Below are 21277 nucleotides of genomic sequence, written 5' to 3'. Positions count from 1 at the left end.
TTTTTATAAACCTATAAATAAATAAATAAATAAATAAACTAAAGTGCTTTAACAGACGTCAATTGTAGAGGATATATAATGAAATAAATTGTGTGTAGTGGGCTAAACATTTTAGTTGTAATTTTACCTTAATTTTAAATCTCTGAGGCATCTGGAAGGGAACCCAAAAAGACAAAAATAATGAAATTATTTCAAAAGACATACACAATAAATACACTTTCCTTGTATTATGTAATTGCTTATGTTATTGTGACCATTCATTATAATTCAGGAAGATTTTATACATTGATATCTCTGGAATGTCTATATATTCTGTCAGTGATGTTTTTAGGTTTTTATTTTATAGAACTGTATCTGGTGCGTGTCAGTTGTCCTCAGAAGCATATATATTTATGACTTTTAATACACCGCACTTTATTTAATCAAATTATCTGCTGGCAATATTTTAACTTTTTTTTTCCAAACACAATAAAGGTTAATAATAATAAAATAATTCCTGTCACTTTGTGACTTCGTATGGTTAAGAGTTGTATCTTAAATTCCTTTAAAGTCCGATCCCGACTATATTTGTGACGTGATCAGTGTAATTTGTGGATTGCGTCACTACGCGTGGCACCATCTTGGTAAGGTTGAGGTTGTTGATCACAAACCTCTTTCACAATACTGAACCGCTGATGCGGATGAAACTTGAACGATGCCATGTTGGAACTGTCCCGAATACAAATCTTATTCAGGTTGTTTGTGGGTTCGTTGGATCCATGACATCCATAAAGTTCTGACGTAAGTCACACCTGCGCCTGCCGCTGTCTTGTTGTGGTCCAGATTGTTGACCAATCACGAGACTGTAATGCTATCATGTGACCTGTGCGTGCTGTCATTTGCGCATGTGAGCGCGTTGCAGCGATGATAAAAAATTATTCCACAATAATGGACTGATATGGAATAAAGTTGGACGAAGGCATGTCGGGACTGCCCGAAAAAAAACACATTTTATTCATTTCAATTCAGTCATCATTCGCCTTTGGGGCTGGACCCCTAGTTATGTTTACAGAGATACACCACAGGATAATGACTTACATTAGAGGACAGACATACAATAACAATAGCACACAATGCTAGATACATCACACCTATTTGTATGAAAATGTAACTCATTTGTAACTTGGTTTGAAATTTAAATGAGCTGCATAACAAATACATCATCAGGATCAATGTAAGGGTTGGAGAAATTCAAAATATTGTATTGTATATAAATATCTCAATTCATAATTTTTGACCTAATTACTTACTTATCATGATGAAGTTAATGTTGATTGCACAGTGTAATGACTATAGAATGATGACACCACCGGCGTTTAGATAGGTTCCTTATAAGCCACGAAATCACTATGCAATATTGATTACCACTAGTTACGAATCCCTGGGAAAATGATCAACTTACGGCGGTGCATCACAGGAAGTGTGTCAACCAATAGCGGAAATGGTGGACTGTGGAGCAATCTACTCCAGGGAGATCATAAACCCTTGAATATAAAAATGACTCATTGAAATTGGTTGAGAAATGTAAACATTAAACTGCTTTTCTACACCGACAGCTGTGAATAATATCACAGTGGACAAGAATATGAAGATGTTTCCAAACCAGAAACCGTGGATGAATATAGATGTACAAAATATTTTAAAGGACGCCTCTGGTGTGGGGACGGGGTGGTTTGAGCAGCCACACCTGACCTGGATCTAGGTGATCGGGATCAGAGTGGCTGCATAACTGTTGCTCGTTGGTGGTCTATCGAGCAACAGGTAAAAGCCCCATCCCCACACACACTCAGGAGAGGAGCCCCTGTCATGACATGTTTTTATCTGCTCCTGGCCCCATTTCAGCTGGCCCAATCTCTACAATAAAGTGGTGTCTACAACCCCGTCTTCTGTGTCTCTGAACACGCCACTTGGGTGGTGTGTGGTAGGCAAAACTGCCACAACGCAATAATGCTGTTAAATCAGCTGACACTACAGCATATGGTGTCGCCAGGTCAAACCCAAAAAGGGCATAACAAAGACCAAAGACATCCACGGACAACGTGTAGAAGACTACAACAGTACTGACACTAGGAGCATGTAGCAAGGCATCGGGTCTATCACTGACTATAAGAGCAACCCTGTCTGCCCACACAGTGATGTTACTGTCCTGACAGAGTTGAAGGACGGGTACTTAAGGACTGTGCCGGACAGCTAGATGAGGTATCTACAAGTATCTGCAACCTGTCTCTATCTCTGGCACCAGTCCCAAAGTGCCAGGGGTTAGGGAGGGAGATGGAGTCTTTCTGGGCGTGGTGCGTTTTTATTGTCACCTTAAACAATAAGGCACGCTGGCCACAAGTAGCAATCACAAGTGATAATGATGAATATTATGATGATGATGATGATAACAATAATGATCATCATCATCTCCGGCGCAGGAGGAATGGCGTTCCAGTGCTGGGCTGCTGACGAATCTGTGCGCCAACCCCCTCTGAAAGACAGACAAACATTAAGAAAACTCCCTGCCCCGAGTCAGACCAATCAGCGCTGAGTGAGCCAATTCGAGGCAGCTTGGCAGCCACGGGAAAGGGTACTATGCTGTCGTCCGCAGCCGGTGCTTGACCATGCCCCTTTGTTTGCCACAACTGTCATCCTCAGCAATATCACGCCCAAACTCCACCAGCTATGCCTCAGCTCATAACTATGCAACTGGATCGTGAACTTCCTGTCAGAGCGTCCTCAGGCGGTAAGACTGGGACCACACCTGTCGTCCACTATTCCTCTGAGTACTGGAACAATACAAGGATGTGTACTAAGCCCCATCCTCTACTCCCTCTTCACACATGTGTTCCTGCATTCGTCACTAATGCCATTGTTAGTTTGCAGATGGCACAAAGACGATTGGGCTGATCTCCATAAGCGATGAATCAGCCTACAGAGCTGAGGTGCGGAACCTGCCGAGCTGCTGCTCAGAGAACAAGCTGTAGCTCGATACCACAAAGACCAAGGAGTTAATCATCAACTTCACAGAGTGAAGATCACAGAATGGCGAGTACGCCCTAGTCTACATCAATGGAGACAGAGTGGAGAGTGAGTGGGGTGGAGTGGAGTGGAGTGGAGTGTCCACTCTCCAAGGTTTATTTAAAGCGTCTCCAACGCTCAGAAGGTCATGGGGACACAGCTCCAAGCTCTGGAGGACGTCTACAGCTCACGCTGCCCCAGGAAAGCTGCCAGCATCTGTAAGGTCATCACAAACTCATGCTTGTTTTAACTCCTTACATTTGGCAGACGTTCAAGGCCTTCTACGCCCGCGCCTCCGAGCGGAGAAATAGCTTCTGCCCCAGAGCCATATCTGCTCTTAATCGGTCCACCCCCATAAACTGGCTGACTGCTCCGATAAATGCCTGTCACAACTGACTGCACATGCACACGCATACTGCACTGTGCAGCAAATAAACTATACAGCTACATAGCGGTCCACTCTCCATCATTTTGTGTTACTATCCGGATTTTCTGTTAATAACCTCAGTTGTCAGGCATTAACACATCATCCACTTTGTGTTTTTATGAATAATCCATATCTACATTGCCCTACTGTACTATACTGGCTTTGCTGCTAGTAATAACTGGTTTGTTATTTATTGTTCCATTTTATCTATTTACTGTTTTTGTTTTTTTTTCTTTTAATAGCATCGATTACGGAAGCTGCAGAATTATTTTCGTTGTACTTGTACAATTACAACAAAGCTATTCTATTTTATTACATTACTTTCATGCATCGCTGCGCTTGTTTTAGTGATTGGCTGACTGGGTTCGGACGTCACGCTTCATACCGGGAAGTGATCCAAAACCAGGAAGTGGTTGATCCAAATAGTTAGCTGGGCTATTACGCTAACAGCTATGCTACTACACATATGCGCTATGTGCATATTGTGGTTTTTCACTCACTGGAAAGGTGCTAAATATTTAAAGACGGTAAGCCCAACGAATTACACCAATTATTAACGTCATGATGGAAGCGTCCAAGGAGTAAACGAGTTGTACGAGTAGTGACAGATTATAAATATGCGAGTATGGCGTCAGTACTTACACTTGGAACCACAGCAGGTCATTGTTCACACGATTATTTTTCAGAAGTCTGACATGGAATCATAAATAATGTTACATAGGTACAATGTATTCTGTTTATAAGGCCAAGTACATTTTCATGTCAATTTTTATTTCAAGGAATGTGTCTTGGTAATAGACGGCGCATTTTTGTGCAGACAAATGAGTAGAATTAAAAAAAGAATGCTGAACAGTCTAAAAACATATAAAATATAAACATTCCAACTAATTGTCAGTGCTTTTAAATAATCTTTCAGTCGTATGTTTGAGACTTGCTGCATGAGAGACCAACAAAGTCCAAAAAATCTACAATGGGCCAACGAGGGAGGGGGGCTGCCGTTGGTGCTCCTTCATCAAAGAGTTCCTCTGGATCAGCCTCAGCAGCTCCGGCTCCCAGCAGGAAGCACAACATCTGCATGGTGTCCGACTTCTTCTACCCAAACATGGGAGGAGTGGAGAGCCACATCTACCAGCTGTCCCAGTGTCTGATAGAAAAGGGACACAAGGTTGTGATCGCCACCCACGCCTACGGCAGGAGGAAAGGGGTCAGATACTTGACCAACGGGCTGAAGGTGTACTACCTTCCGCTGCAGGTGATGTACAACCAGTCGACAGCCACCACCTGCTTCCACAGCATGCCACTGCTGCGTTGTGTCTTTGTCAGGGAACGCATTACTGTGGTGCACGCCCACAGCTCCTTCTCTGCTATGGGCCACGATGCACTGTTCCATGCCAAGACTATGGGCCTTAACACGGTGCGTAACTGGAAATTGATCTAGGAAAATTAATGTTTTGTTTAACTTTTACCTGTTTGTGTAATGTGTATTACCGTCTGACATCACCATAAAAATTCTTGCTCTTTGCAGGTCTTCACTGACCACTCACTCTTTGGGTTTGCGGACGTGAGCTCAGTGCTGACTAATAAGCTCCTGACGGTGACCCTCTGTGACACCAACCACATTGTGTGTGTGTCATACACCAGCAAGGAGAACACGGTTCTCCGTGCAACACTCAACCCCGAAATAGTGTCCGTCATTCCCAATGCAGTCGACCCCACTGACTTCACCCCTGACCCCTCTCAGCGGCAAGACGGCCGGATTACTATTGTTGTGGTCAGCCGACTCGTGTACCGCAAAGGTACGGACATGTTGTTTTGTCTAGGATGTGTGTGTTGTCTAAAAATGTGAGCATGTTACTACAGGCTGTAAAAACAGACAGCAGAAAACTTGTAGTAAAAAGTAAAAATATATATATTTTTAAACGTGTTTATACACATAGTGTATCTGAGGACTCAGTCTAAATATTCCAGAGGCTGGGGGCTGACCGGGGACGTGAAGCTGCCCGGCATGGCCGAGGCGCATGGTGGGCCGCTCTGCACCCGTGGCTGGTCGCTGTAGATTGGGTGCCTCCGGGTACGGGAGGTGGGTCTGTTATGCTGTGGTCAGGTCTGGGGGGGGTGGGGGGGTGTCAGCGTGGCCACTCCGCAACCTGCTGTGCCCCTGCGTTGATCTGGTTGCACTTCGCAAAACTCATACTCCGTACTCTGTACACCATACAAAAGGCCAAGGGCTTGCGTGATGGGTGGGGTGCGAGCTGTGTGGGTGTGAATGTGGCGGGCAGCTGTGATCTTGCCCGTCAGGCTCCTGCCTTGACGTGCTTCTCATCCGTCCAAGAAATTTTTGAAGATCGGATTAGATAATGATACTTTATCAATCCCCAAAGGGAAATTCTAGTGTTGCAGCAGCAATGACATACGTGAAAAAACACACATAATTTACAAAAACACACATCTTTGAATCAATTACTATATACACTCACTTTATTAGATGCACCTTGCTAGTACCGGGTTGGACCCCCTTTTGCCTTTAGAACTGCCTTAATTCTTTGTGGCATAGACTCAACAAGGTGTTGAAAACATTCCTCAGAGATATTGATTTTGTTTTCATTTCACGTCCAATTTGTTTAAGTATGTTTATATGTATTTTACGCTGCATTCGTATTCAGTGCCAATTGTCTGTTTGTGAGGGTCTTCATAAATACTGCTTAGTTTACTTACTCTTAAATTCTACAGGAATTGATCTTCTTGGTGGAATAATTGCAGACCTCTGTCTCAAACATCCTGATCTGCATTTTCTCATTGGTGGAGAGGGGCCAAAGAGAATTGTGTTAGAGGAAGTGAGAGAGAAATACCAGCTACATGACAGGTGATTGTCATACTTGTTTATTTTGTTTTATTATTTTGTTTATCTTTATGGTGTTATTTTAATGCATGAATGTGGCTTTCTCATGTTGCGGTTTGCTCATTGCAGGGTGCGTCTACTGGGCGCTCTGGAGCATAAAGATGTGCGTGGGGTGCTAGTACAGGGTCACATCTTCCTCAACACGTCGCTAACTGAAGCTTTCTGCATGGCCATCGTAGAGGGAGCCAGCTGTGGACTGCAGGTGTGTTCTCAGTGGCAAACGACTACCAGTACACCCACTGATCCAGAATTGTCAGTCCCCGGTTGCTGGGGGTAAAATGTGGCACTTGTGATGAAGTTCTGATGACTCTATCCAGAAAGGGTACTTGTTTGTCAGGTTTTAATCATCGTTGAGTAAATGCGCATGCCGGGAAGAATATGCTCTATAGTTTATATGAACTGAACTACTTATATACTACCTATGACTATCGGAAATGATGTTGATTATAGGGCTGGGCATTATATCGTTCAAATATTGTTATGAGATGAGACTAGATGTGGTCTTTGGTTTTGATTATTGTAATATTGCAATAAAATTATACAGGATTCTGAAATTCATAGACAAAAAATATATCAATCAGAAGAAGGCATACTTTCACAAGATAATTTGACCACCTTAAGGCAAAGACAGGGTAACCTACTGGATGTTTGAAATAAAACCATTGCACTTTTAAGTGGAAGTGTAAAACCCTAAAGCAAAACCTTTTAAAACACAATGTGGCACGAGGTGGCAGACATTTTACACCTTTTTTCTTGCTTTTGTTCGCTCTCCTTTGATAACAAAGCAGTCTAACAATAGCATGTCGTTCAAATTCAAAATAGACCAACATTGACTAAATCAGCCCAAGAATCTTGGGAGTGGCTCAGACCCATCCTCCTCCGGTTTAGGAAGGAAGATTAAACCTACCAACTGTATGGGATTGGCACTTGTTGGAAAGACAGTATCTCACTGTTTTGACACATGGCATAGCTTTCATGCTTCTTTACATCCAACATCTTGAATTGATGTAGGTTCCTAAAATAAAAAAAAAACACCCCTTAACAATGTCTTCTTTGCTAAGTGGAAATATTTCTATAGGATGTAAAAGCAAAACAAAAATCATAACCTTTTTTTTTTTTTTCTTAATTTTTTTCTTTTTAATAGGTGGTAAGTACTCAAGTGGGGGGCATTCCTGAGGTTTTGCCGGAGGACTTAATCACACTCTGCGAGCCTACCGTTCGCTCCTTGTGCGCGGGTTTGGAGATGGTGATCGCCCGGCAGCGCTCGGGCTCCGTCCCCTCGCCCGTTTCCATTCATGCCCGCGTGCGAAACCTCTACACCTGGAGAAATGTGGCGGAGAGGACGGAAAAGGCAGGTTCTCTTTGGGTTTAGCATCCCCGCTCTTTCCTTGTTTGTTATGTTTGTTTTTATTTAAAGAAAGTGATTCTTCCCCGCAGGTCTACGACAGGGTTGCTGGAGAAGAGGTGCTTCCCCTGGACAGGCGCCTGCTCAGGTTGAGGGAACACTGCGGCCCGGTAGCTGGCTCCATCTTTGCCTTTGTGGCGGTTTTAGACTTTCTCTTCCTGCTGCTGCTCCAGTGGCTGCTCCCAGATCGGGTCATGGACGTTGCTGTGGACGCCAGCGGGCCTTGTGGACTGTGGGGCGGAGGAGTGGGCGCCCATAAAGGATCTTTCCCTAAAATGGACAGAACGCCAGCAGAAGAAACGGGTATTCCTCCCACTCTAGTTGAGTAATGGAGCCGAGCCTCCTCCACCCTCCCAGCGCCCCCATGTTGTTTTGATGTGTAAAATGATCAAATGTACCACAGTCACTAATGAGCCCTGTTTATTCCATGATGTTTACATTTACTTACTAAAATTAATGTACTTGATAAAGATACATTTAAAGTCACCTTTAGATCTTGCTTGATTAAAACCAAATTTATTTTTGGGTTTTCATGCAAGTTGTTATTTTAATATTTGCTTTTGTTTTTATTTTACTCACACATTGCACTGGCACACAAGGAAGTGCATTTTTTTGTTATAATTTACAACTGGATTTATATAATGGCAAGTAGGATTTTTTTTCTTTTGTTGAAATTGTATGACCAAACCCTTGATGCATCCAATTACTGGGTCCCGAATGCAGGACTGCATTGTTTGATGAGTTATGCGCTTATTTCTAAGTTCGATAACTTATCTGACAGTTTTCCCTTCGCTTCAAGGCATTTTTCTGCATATTTGTTGTATCATCTTGTTTTTATTTTTCTCTTTTTAGTTCTTTCTTGTTTTCTTAGGCCTCGGGGTTTTGAGAAGATGCTTCTCAGACAACTTGAATAGGAATTAAACTGGGATCTCTATTAAAGTATATTACAGAATGTTTATACACTATTTGTCGTCATTGTCATTAACAAAGCATTTAGGGTGCCTTGGAAAGGTATACTGTGTATTGTTGGCTGTTTTTCAAGAGCCTGTCTTCATCCAAGAGTATTTGTGCCAACAAAATAATCCACCAATACATAGAAATTTTCTTCACAAAGACCCAGTGGAATGCAGACGGGCCGGATAAAACAAACAGTAGCTTAACAGAAAGAGACTGGCGTCCGATACCGAGACTCTCAAGGCCAAGAATGAGGATCCATTCGCACATCGTCAGGACACGTTTACATTCACGTTGAGGCGGAAAAAAACATCTACAAACTAGAATGAACTTTGAAAAGGACCAAAACTCACAATCCGCCAGTTTATGGAATTGTCAGTGAAATTGCAGCACATATTCTCAAATTTATGTTGCATTGGGAACTTCCTTTTTGTATTGTTCAGTGCTTTGGACACATTGGATTTAAGTATTAGGTTTTATATCATTTGTTGTCGGGAAAAGCATGCTTTGTGGAAATGGACTGATTTTCAAGAACCCTGTTTACATCCAGGATTCTTCATGATTACAAAATAATTTACCAAAGACCTATTTGGTTAGTTTTGTCCAACCACTTGCAGCAAACCAGCTGTGATTCCTCAGTTTCTTATCTTTATGCCTTTACTGTTTTTCTGGGGCTTCTACACACTGAACCCTTTCTGCAGCATCAGAACGTCCAAGCTTATGAGTGTTCCGGTGTGTGAGTGCTTTGTTTCAAGTCATAACAGACCAATACCAGCATCCATTGTTATGCATGTACTGTAGAGTACCTGCACGGACGGGGACAATGGAAGGAGGTCGGGGGAGGATTCTGATTCTGATAAGAAGTAGAGGAAGACAGAACCCAGACCTGTGTCTCTCTGAAGCAGGCTGACTCACCGCACACTTTTGGAGAGAGCTGTTTTGTTTGCGTTCAACCATGGCTGATACTCAAACTTTTCCTAGATTCACAGCTTTGGCAGAGGCCCTTTCGCATCTACGGAGGGCTGCCATGCAACTCATTCATGTCCGGTAAGATCCTCTTCCTTGCAACCATTATGAACACACACGCAACTGCAAACTGACCTCTCGGTAGAAAAATCACTCCCACTGCCCTCCCTCGAAAGGGGGAAACAAAGCTTTCAGAGTCTTTTTCACTATTGTTTTAACTTCAGAATGGCATTGTGCAACTTTGTTTGTTTGGGTGACCTGGAACCAGAAAACCCAGTGAGAACGCCAAGAGGAGAGATAAGCTGAAAAAAGAGAGCGTGCATACCGATTTGAATGCAAAGCCATTCTCTGACCGGTGTCTGTCCATCTCAGAGTCCTGGTGTGATCGGACCGCTCTCCACGATGCAGCGTGCCATGGCAGACTGCTCAACCTGAGAACCCTTATAGCACAGGTAAGGCAGCACTCAGCTTGTGCAACATAAACAAAACAAGTGGCAGCATAAAATGAGTTCTCACTGTGATAATCATTAAATGAAAAACACTAACTTCCACTGTTGAAAAGATGACCCGCCCACCTATTTTAACACTTTTATTTTTATTACACCTACACAAACACAGGGCTGGCGCACTTTCACAATTTCACCAGGAATTCTCTGGTTTTGCAGGATTCGTTCTTTAAAACTTCAAGTGACTTCTATCGAAATACTTGTTGGTATCTAAATAAATAAAGTCTCTCTTCTCATCTCTTCTCCAGGGCTTCCATGTGGACATGTTGACCATGGACAGGGTCACTCCTCTCCACGAGGCTTGTCTCTGCGGCCATTACCTGTGTGCAAAGTTTCTTCTGGACAAGGGCGCAAAGGTAAGCGGGACCTTTTTTTAAACTTCCTGACAAAGGCAAATTATTTATTTATTTTTATTTTTTGTTGTTGTATTGGTATAGATAATCAGCAACCTTGTTAAAAAGGTCTATCTAATAAGAAGCTGCACAGACAATCTGCCAATTTGTATGGACCACCCTCATTGTGTCAATATATTTTCCTTTTCCCTTCCCTCTTTTACATCCCTTCCCTTTACATTCTCTCAGAATCTCTCACTTTCACTTTCATTTGTTGGTGTTCCTTAATTCAAAATAAATTATGAATTTACCAAACATGGATACACAGTGACCAACCAGGTATCTCACGGCTTCTCATCGATCTTTTTGGCAGGCGGATGCTGTATCCTCAGATGGTGCCACTCCCCTCTTCAACGCTTGCAGCAGTGGCAGCGCTGCTTGTGTCAGGCTGATTTTGGAACACAGTCCGACCATCCACACTACACACCATCTGGCATCACCCATCCATGAGGCTGCAAAGAAAGGTGTCTGTGTGTGTGTGTGTGTGTGTGTGTGTGTGATTGCCAAAAAACGTACTTAGTATAATCTTGTTTCTCTTGTCAGGTCATAAAGAGTGTCTGGAATTGTTGCTGTCTTATGGAGTCTACGTCGACCTGGAGCTGCCCGTTTTAGGGACGCCCCTGTGCGCCGCCTGCCAGGCCGGGGCCACAGAGTGTGTGGAGCAGCTGCTGCACTCGGGTCAGAATTTATCCTCCTAACCTCCCTGTAGTCTCACCATGCACTGTAACTTTATCTGTATCTGAAAAAGGGTTTTATTGTACATTCATGAAAAAAATACAAAAAACCATGGTGTAAAATGAGTACCAGCAATCTGGAAGTGTTTCTCCCATCACATCTTTTTGTCATCTTTGATCGCCATACTAGGCTATTTTTGATTTATTATTATAATTATTATTATTATTATTATTATTATTATTTTTATTAGGGGTCCAGGCCGTAGGGCTTTGAGTAGAATATTTATTTTTATTTGAAATGTATCTAGCTAGTTTTGATTTATTATCATTATTATTATTAATATTATTATTATTATTATTATTATTATTATTAGGGGTCCAGCCGCCGAAATATGTCCAATCCGGCTAAAACTATCTGGAACACAACAATGACATAAGCTATGAACATGGTTGAGGCGTCGTTTAAAACAGTATGTCACAAGGATGTTGTGGTTTAAATTTCATCCAAATTGATCCACATATGGAGCAGATATTAGTAAGAAAACTGAACAACACTGATCCCAAATATTCAGCTGGTCCTGCTTAACTGACATGCCACTGTTCATAAACAAAATGAACGAGATGAGATTTAGGGTAAGACGCTTTATGACGTCATCATACTATTTACTAAAATGTACAGATTCCGATTCAGAGTGTCCATTCGGACCGTGTGCGGTGTAGACTCGGTCGCTCTGTAATAATAATAATAATAATAATAATAATAATAACTTAAATTTGTATAGAGCCTTTCAAAGAACCCAAGGTCGCTTTACAGTAGAGGGGCAAGGGGGGGGACAGATTAAGGGAGAGAGGAATAAAAACAAAACAAATGAATATCTAAACTAACTAACTAATGGGGGAAGGCCATGGTGAAAAGGTGGATCTTGAAGGTTGTTTTGAAAGTGTCCAGGGTTGGGGCATTACGGATTACGGGAGGGAGAGGGTTCCAGAGGGTGGGGGCTGCCACGCTGAAGGCTCTGTCCCCGAAAGTTCGTAATCTGATACGGGGGAGGGACAGCAGACCCATGTTTGAGGACCGCAACTTCCGGGATATAGTGTTCTGGTGGAGGAGGTCGGACAGGTATTGGGGGGCGAGTGCTTGAAGGGATTTGTATGTGAGGAGGAGGAGTAGGAGGTAGTAGGAGATGCGGAACTTGACCAGGAGCCAGTGGAGGTGGATGAGGGTGGGGGTTTTGTGCTGCCAGGGCTTGGTGTGGATGAGAACCCTGGCAGCTGAGTTCTGCACATACTGTATCCTGTCTAGGGCTTTGTTGGAAACCCCGGACAGGACTCCGTTACAGTAGTCCAACCGGGAGGTGATGAAAGCGTGGATGAGGATTTCAGCCCCGGAGTCTGAGAGGGAGGGACGGGGCGTGGGGGGAGGAGGAGCCGTTGATCTTGACAAACTGTTTGATAGATATGAGTGAAACCATGACAGAGCTGTTCCAGTGATGCCAAGGAGGTCGGATAGGCGTTTGAGGAAGATTGTGTGGGAAACCGTGTCGAAAGCAGCGGAAAGGTCCAGGAGGATGAGGATACTGATGTTACCGGAGTCTGCAGCGAGGAGGAGGTCGTTGGTGATCTTGATTAGGGTGGTCTCTGTGCTGTGGTGTGCCCTGTAGGCCGACTGCAGGGGTTCATAGAGCTCATGGTTGGACAGATGTTTGATGGAGCTGGGCGGCCACTGCTCTTTCCAGGACCTCACTGAGGAATGGAAGGTTGGAAATCGGCCGGTAGTTGTTAAGATCGTCAGGGTCTAGACCAGGCTTCTTCAGGAGTGATGGAGGCGATTTTGAGACTGGGGGGCACTGTACCAGATGCTAGGGAGGAGTTGATTATGTCTGTGATGGAGGGGCAGAGGGTAGGAAGCCAGGCTTTCACCAACGCCGTTGGCATAGGTCCAGGGAGCAGGTGGAGGCTTTGGCTTTGGTCACCAACCTCGAGACTAGTGAAACATCCACTAGGGAGAAGGAAGAGATAGAGCATTGCGGGCGGAGGCGGGCAGTTGAGGGCACACTGGCCAGTGTCTGGGACACGTTAGGAGGAGAGGGGGCAGGAACCAGGAGTTGTTGGTGAATGGTGTCCACTTTAGCCTGGAAAAAGTCCAGGAACTTATACTGTAGTGGTTAGACATTACAAACTATGGGTTTACATATATATTTATGTACCTTCTTACCTGGTAGATGTCTGTTATCAATCTGTTCGATTGATATTTTATCTCTGTAGTCCCCATTACTTTGCTGAATTCATGAAAAATATGAAAAACTGTAGTCCACAAAAACTTGTGACCACGTCGATCAGAATCCACTGAAATGTGCAACTGAGTGATGCGTTCAAGATCTAGCGAGGCGTTGGAAGAATAGAAGCCATGCAATGGTAAATACTCACAGAAATACCAGAATGTTTTTCGTATTTCATGGTCGGGCTGGGCGACTATCAAGATCATTTTCACAATAGAATTTTCCATGATAACAATGATTCATTTATGAGATTCATTATTGATACAGTTTGATACAGAGTCGGTTTTCCTCTACCTACAAAGACACAACACGAACAGCCAATTGTACACTAAAGAAACAACCACGTGACACAAACAGCTAAACATAGCAGATTTAAATGAAAATGCAGAAAGTGTCAAGTATTGACAAGTTCTTCCATAATAATTCTGCCAAATGAATGTTAAAGGTCCATAAGTGTTGTCTGCATTACAATATAGACAAATAATCTATAGTAGACAAGTCATCTATAGTAAATTGAATTTTCCTTTTGTAGATTAACAGAAAAAATAAAATGAAGAAGTCATTAAAACTAATATTTACTCATTATATTCACAAATAAAATGTATTTATTATTGTTATGTAAAGTAATTACAAAGTTTGATTTTGGAATTGTTCAGAAGTGATTCCACAAGTCATATGAGGAGGTAGAATTGACGAATGAATGGAATAACCCGCTTCCCAAAATTGAAGAATCCAAAAAGCTCCAAAAAATGCAAAAAACAATAATGATAATTATGAATGTGCATTGATAATGTTGATAATGCAGAATTAAGTTCAGAAGATAAAAATATTGATGAAACATTAACTGATAAACAACAACATGGGTTGTTGTTGCGTTTTTAACCAGTTGGTGTTGGTGTACAGGAAGTATTTGAGCAGCACTTTGATTACATTTTTTCTGTAGCACCAGCAGAAGGGAACAACTCTGCACCATTATTGGAGATGAAACCAACGAAGAAAAACGTTTCCCAGTTCTTTTCCCAAAGAACAGTGGGAGCATTTCCTACGTTTTGTCGTCCAAGTTTGGTTCACACGACCTACATATGCATCAGGAAATACTGATAAAACTTTGCAAAGTTACCGAAAAAAGTTACCGCAGTTTAAGTTACGTGTTGTGCATGAAAGGTGCTGTACAAATAAAGGTTATAATAATAACTACAAAATTCCTGCAGAAATTGAGAAAGATGAGTGAGCCCCTGTTTAGCTGAGAAACACTTAATCACTTTGAATTGAGGAATTTAGAGCCACTTCTTTTCAGAGCACTCCTGACCCCTCCTCCGAGATGGAAATCGGAAATACCAGTAGAAATATTGAAACTGCCACATTATCAGAGCCGCCATGACAGTGGTTAACTTTTAAGGGCAAGTCAGCTGGTCAAAATGAATAGATGGCGCTGGACAGTTTGTGTCAATTGTCCAAATTAAGTTTTTTGCCTTAAAACGTGCCCAGTGAGAGCGTGTTTTTAGGAAGAACCATTTAAACAAGGGCTAATTTGACACACACAGGGGCAGATGTCCAGCTGGGCTGCGGGCAGGACAGCCCATTGCACGCCGCCGTCAAAGCGGGAGCAGTCGGCGTCGTGGAGCTGCTCATGGACTTTGGGGCTGATGAAAGTTGCAGAGACGCACAGGGGAAGACTCCCCTGGATCTGGCAGCACCAAGCAGCGCAGTGAGAGCCACACTACAGAAAAGAGGTATTCTATAAAACAGCGTACTGTATGTGCATTTTATTCAAAACCAAAGCATAAGTTCATTAGTATTCGCAAGGTAGTACTACTCGCAGATTCATGGTATCTAAGGATGGCAAAATTTTAACTTTTGGTCACAACAACCCTGTAACCCCTTTAAGTAGAAAAATGTCTCGAATTATTTGATTTTCGATGTTGTAGTCATTAGAGGAATCCTGACAGTTCTCCCCTGTCCCCCACGTCCAGGTCCCTGCTCTCTCTGTCAGCTCTGTCGCTTCTCCATCCGTCGCAGCCTCGGCAGGAGCCGCCTCCACCGAGCGTCCGTCCTCTTCCTCCCACTCCGTCTCAAGGACTTCCTCCTCTACCAGTGATGCTCGTAGACATTTTTATATATATTTGTTGCTATTACTTATCAAAAAGCACATCGCTGTTTCAATAATGTTAATATTGGTAACATTTGTGCATGTTTTAGTAAATTGTAGTTGTCATTTGAGATGCGAAGATTGTATTTTTATAGTAAAAGAGTGAATGAAGATTCCATAACGTTGACGTAACACATTTTGGCAGGGTGGCTGCAAAGGGCAGGGTGGTTGCTCATTGTTTTGGTTCACAAGCAACTGGTATGCAGCCACCCTGCTCCAATTACCTAGATCCAGTTCAGGGGTGGCTGCTCAATCCCTCCCATCCACACCATAATGAAATATGAAAAAATAAAAATAAAATGGATTGCAGACATTTACAGGAAAGATTAATTAGGTTGCGTAACATTGTAAATGCAGACACACTGGTTTACAGGGGAATGCCGAGTTTATCTCGTAGAGTTGGGAAACAGGAAAGACCAACATGAGAGAAATGGTTTCAAGGCTCACGGAGAAGTAGAGCTGTTTGTAACCGTTTTCTGTGATACATTTTCTGTTCCCACACACTGAAGGAGATAGAACCGGCAAAGGCACTTAATGAATCTTCTTTTTAGCTTCATTCAATTTGATCCAAACAATATGATAACAATAACAGCCATTGGTAAAAAAAACAAGAAAAAAAAAAAGGTTTATATTAACACTGTTGACTCATGACGATCTGAAAAACAACCCCTGGGCTGCATGCCAATCCTCTGTTTGACTCACAGCAAGCAAAAACAAATAGGCGAGGGTTTCTTATTGGTTGGGCTAATGAGCAACAGGTTAAAACCCCCATCTTCACACTCACTCAGGATAGGAGTCATGTCATGACATGTTCCATCTGCTCATGGCTAATTCCACGAGCCTCCTCTCTGCAATAAACTGATGTCTACAACCCATCGTCGTCTGTGTCTCTGTGCCCGAGGGCCCTGAAAACGCCACCTGAGTGGTGTGTGGCAGGCGCAACTGCCACAGTTACATTAAGTACAGTATACGCACTGAAATTATGATGTAAAGCGCCATGGGGGATCAGGGGGTGAATCCTCTCAACAGGTGGGAAGAAGGCAGGTGTGAACTTGACTTTAAGTCTGAATCTAATTGTGAGTTTATTGTAAGTTTATTCATTATTTTGTCCAAGGCCAGAAAATAATTGAAATATACAATTTAAAACTCATTCTGTGTGTTAATTGAACCTTGTGCTTCGCACAGTATTTTACACTTGGCATTGTTTTTTTGTTTTGTTTTGTTTTTTTCAATATTTTTATTTATTTATTTTTTAAATCTGTGCTGTCAGCATGCTAGGCGTACAACACAGAGTATTTGTGCCATTGTACCTAGGACAGAGTTAGTCTGCAAGTGGAGTTCGAGTTCCTGCAGTGCAACTCTTTATTAATTCTTTAATCATCAAGAACTGCTGCAATAACTCTGTCCTGTGGACAACCTGTAGGATGACCAGAGCACAGTTTTTGCAACACAGAACCGCCACTAATCCCCCTCTTTGGAGAACTATCTTACCATGTTTTGGTCTTGAAACAACTCATCACTCCTCTAAGAGGGGGAGAGTCACCGCGGTTGAGACAAATAAACACAGAACCAAACATATACACGGAAAAAAGAAAACATCAGACGGCAACATGTATCGAAAAAACAGCGCTAATCAAGACCAGGAAAAATGGCGTGTGTGTGATGTGTGTAGGTGTCATATGTCCACCGTTGAGTGTATGGGACTTGTCCAAATTGGTTCTTGTGTATAAGGTCGGTATTATATGGTAGCGCCTCCAAGCAGCGTAAAAGGCCCCAAAGCCACCCCGGAGGCCCAGGTTCGTACAGAGACCCCACCATACTGGCACTGGCATATCCAGTGACAGTCAACCTTTTATGAAAAAAGAAATCTCCTTCATTCATAGGAGATGAGAGAAGAGCAAGGTGGTTTTAAATTAAAATGTAATCCAGCCCAATAAACAATAATCTCATATCCAAATCACCTAATTTATAACATTTAACACCTGCCGGCAGTGTATGTTGGCAACAATTACATTTTGACTTAAATCACATCCTGTTCACACAGTCTTATAATTTTAATTCCTAAATTCAACTACGTTCTTTATTTGTATCTAAATAAAGTTGTTTGTACATAAGATTTGGTTTTTATGTGATTTTGCACCGCTTTCAGCACCATGGAGAGCCACCGCAGTGTCTGTCGCCCCCTCGCGGTGCGATGATGAAATACGTAATAATGCGGAAGAGCGGCGAAGAAGAGAGTACAGGCAGGGTGGAGTGGGTGGAGTGGGTGGAGAAGAGTGTCCGGGGTGGTCTGTGACAGAAGGGTTCCAGCAAGAGTGAAGGGGAAGGTCTACAGGACGGTTTAGAGGCTGTGGCACTGACTAAAAGGCAGGTGGCTGAACTGGAGGTGGCAGAGTTGAGGATGTTTGAGATTTTCATTGGGAGTGACGAGGACGGACAGGATTAAGAATGAGTACGTTAGAGGGACAGCTCAGGTTGGACAGTTTGGTGGAAAAGTGAGAGAGGCCAGACTGAGATGCTTTGGACACGTGTGTAGGAGAGATGAGCGTTACATTGGGAGGAGGAGGCTGAGGATGGCGCTGCCAGGCAAGAGGAAAAAGGGGAAGGCCAAAGAGAAGCTTTATGGATGCGGTGAGGGAGGACATGCAGGCGGTCGGTGTAAGGGAGGAAGATGCGCAGAACAGAAGGTGTTGGAGGCCGATGATCCGCTGTGGGGAGCAGCCCGAAGGAGAAGAAGAAGAATGGGCTTAATTGTATGACACTATTTGGAATATTATTAGACCATAACAATCAAAACCTACTATGACATTTATTTTTATACCGCACACATTCCCTTAACTTTGATAACAACAGCTTTAATCTGTAAGCGCCTATTAAGCCACACTTTGCAAAAAGAGCGAAAGATTAAGCAAAAGGTATAAATAAAAATAGTGGAAATAATAGCAAGTTAGGTTACTTAGAGTGAAATCATATATTGGTCCGTGTGCCCAAAAAACCCTTCAATCCTGGATCCCATCCACCCAAACCTCCACCGACCCAAAAGCACTGGACCAGGGATCCAAGTTTTTTTCTTTTTTAAACCTCCAGCGCATTTCCCTCGGAATACAGATCGTTTGTGAGGATACCCGCGGTATCCTCACAAACTATTTTGTATTATTGAGGGTATTGAGTATGGAGGGTCGGTGATGGAAAACAACCTTGAAATGTCAGTCGGTTACCAATAGCATTTATATGACTTTTTCTATAACTTATCACAGCCCAGGCTTGTATTTCAGATCATCTGGGTCGAATCAGGAACATCTAACAACTATATTCATGTACACAAATGCAGACGCTGGGGCTGGGGTGTTGGTGTACGATGCGCCGCCAGTGAAGCTAATCTTCTTTTCCTTGATAGCATCAGATGAAGAGATTCATCAGGATTGGAGATCCTCCAACATAAAGTCTATTGTAAGCATGGTCCCCCATGGCCACATCTGCATGGACACAGCAACAACTTTAAAAGATAACAAATAATACCAAGTAATAGAAAGTTGGTCCCAAATTGATGACGTTATGAAACAATTAGGACCACGAATGTGGATGTTAACGTGGAGTGTCATGAAAAAGGTTGTTGCATGTATCTGCTCGGTCAGGATTTGCCTGCAACAGAGGTTTGCCCTTTTGATAATGCTTACATTTAAACACATAGATGTATTTTCTGGATCTAAGAGCAGTGTGTTCTGCATGATTTCCAATTACAACGGCCCCTGGGGACCTGGTCTTCTTTCCGAATTTCTTGATCACTCTCAGGGATTCAGGAAGAAACCTAGGAAGTCTTAAATCCACTAAAAGTTTCAGTTCCTCCAAACTGAGAAACATAGAACCAAATGCATGATGTTTTTTTCTTTTTCAATTGGTGGAGTTCATACTTTACAAGACTACATGAGGATTAAAGTCAACCAGCAGTGTAAATCAGTGTGTAATCTAATTCCAATCCCCAAAGAGTGGTCTTGAAGTGCTCTATGCACTTGACAGGAAGTCAACCTTTTTGAACCATATATCTCACAAAGACAATACAGAAGAAAAACACAACTGTCAAGTATATAAAGCGTGCTGTGATTTAGGAATTGACCAGCGAACGGGAATATGCTTGGCGTGTTGCTGTCTCCGCATGCCTTTCGGCCGTGCTGCAGGTGCTGCTGTGCTACCAGGACGTGCTCAGCGGCGCAGAGAAGGACCTGGTGTGGCAGAGCGTGGATTTCCTCATGACCCAGGAGCAGAACTGCAACTAGCCCATGGAGCTGGGGGCCACGGTCGAAAGGGAGAACGAGCTGGTGCACTGGTGCCACGGGGCCCCAGGTAAAAGCCCTCTTTGTCCATTCCCGCGCGCCCTCGTGTTTGTGCCGACAATTTCATCCGATTAATGGTTGTTTCATAAAATAATCTGTTGCAATGTTTTCCATTTGGCCCTGATATGTTACTTTGCTTTTTTTTATTTTTCTCTCTCAGACGTGGCGTACCTCTTCGCAAAAGCCTATCTGATCAACAAGAAGCTGCAGTACTTGGCCACGTGTATCCCGATCAACCATCGCTAAATATCCTCTCAAATTCACCAATCCAGTCTAGTCAACTTTTCCTCCTTCCCGCTGAAGGTTCACTGAGTTCCTGTTCACCGAGGAGTTTGCGGCTCCGGCTCCAGCTCAGTGACCAGTCTTTACAGCCTCTTCGAGGGTCTGTCGGGGACAGTGTGCTTCCTGGTTGACCTCCTGAAGCCTGACCAATCAGAATTCCCTCTCTTTAGTATATTTCAAGTTCAAGTTCAAGTTCAAGAGATTATTTGTCACATACATACACGTACGGTTGTTGTGTAAAACCTAGCGGCACCCGTGGCGTTCTCTGACCTGGACAGATGTCATTCATTCCCTTCTGTCCCTCAAGTTCAGTGCTTGGGCCTTAGTGCTAGACTGGTCTGACAATCCAAATTGGTCGTACCCGTTTGCTTCTCTAGAACATTATAATCATAGCGTTCTCTGAGAATGTGATGGAATCGGACGTAGAAACCTGCATACAGGTTATGTTGAGCAGAAAATTGGAAAGTTATTTTAAAAGGATCCTTATCCCAGGCCAAATGGTTAGAGGATAAATGCATATTATTGAAATGGGTATTCAGTTCAATTGATTATGAACTTTTTTTAATAGCAGACCCCGCTATGAGAGTTGAAATGATAGGTGGTGGGAGGCAATTATGTAAAAGCAGATGGATCATTTGACAATCAAATATGTAAATGTTTCAAAATACAGATATAATTCAATAATGTAACGAAAAAAATCCCTATTTATAACATACGTTGTACACCTATCACAACATCTTGTTTAGTTTCCGAACCAGGCTTTCTGCACGGTTAAAACCTGATCATTTACAACCTGCATTTTATGTCTGCAACCGATGATAGAAAGGATGGATCAACCTCGTTTCAGGGTCCCGGGCACCAGGTTAAAACTGCTGTTGTTCTATGTCTGTATCTGTGTCGGCGTGTTTTGAAGATGGGCGGGCAACGGTAGATGAATTCCAGCGTCCTCCGTTTTGTTGCTTCTCTCAGGTCAG

General features: G+C 42.9%; 2 protein-coding genes and 1 pseudogene across 3 annotated transcripts in view; all 3 read left to right on the top strand.

Moving 5' to 3' along the window:
- The first annotated feature begins 3904 nt into the window (after positions 1–3904).
- Positions 3905–8702, top strand: piga (phosphatidylinositol glycan anchor biosynthesis, class A). Its single transcript, XM_080019436.1, has 7 exons — positions 3905–3993; positions 4383–4880; positions 4992–5262; positions 6197–6329; positions 6435–6567; positions 7510–7716; positions 7803–8702. The coding sequence occupies exons 2-7, from the start codon at positions 4437–4439 to the stop codon at positions 8097–8099; spliced, it is 1485 nt and encodes a 494-aa protein (XP_079875562.1). The 5' UTR covers positions 3905–3993; positions 4383–4436; the 3' UTR covers positions 8100–8702.
- Positions 8703–9547: 845 nt separating this feature from the next.
- The window catches only part of asb11 (ankyrin repeat and SOCS box containing 11), a gene marked incomplete at both ends in the record, with an annotated part of 142967 nt that continues 131237 nt past the window's right edge, over positions 9548–21277 (top strand). Inside the window, 8 exons of the mRNA XM_080018829.1 lie at positions 9548–9557; positions 9706–9771; positions 10063–10142; positions 10445–10552; positions 10902–11052; positions 11132–11266; positions 15086–15274; positions 15515–15635. Of these exons, the coding sequence (XP_079874955.1) occupies positions 9548–9557; positions 9706–9771; positions 10063–10142; positions 10445–10552; positions 10902–11052; positions 11132–11266; positions 15086–15274; positions 15515–15635 (860 nt within the window). The remainder of the gene's footprint in view (positions 9558–9705; positions 9772–10062; positions 10143–10444; positions 10553–10901; positions 11053–11131; positions 11267–15085; positions 15275–15514; positions 15636–21277) is intronic.
- On the top strand, positions 19615–21234 carry LOC307244329 (lanC-like protein 3; annotated as a pseudogene). Its single transcript has 4 exons — positions 19615–19647; positions 19797–20031; positions 20182–20483; positions 21217–21234. The product of its transcript is annotated as a lanC-like protein 3 (transcript).

This window comes from Zeus faber, assembly GCF_960531495.2.
Source record: "Zeus faber genome assembly, chromosome: 18".
In the NCBI taxonomy this organism is placed as follows: Eukaryota; Metazoa; Chordata; class Actinopteri; order Zeiformes; family Zeidae; genus Zeus; species Zeus faber.
Note: the sequence above shows the minus strand (reverse complement) of the source record. Positions and strands in the feature narration are given on the sequence as shown.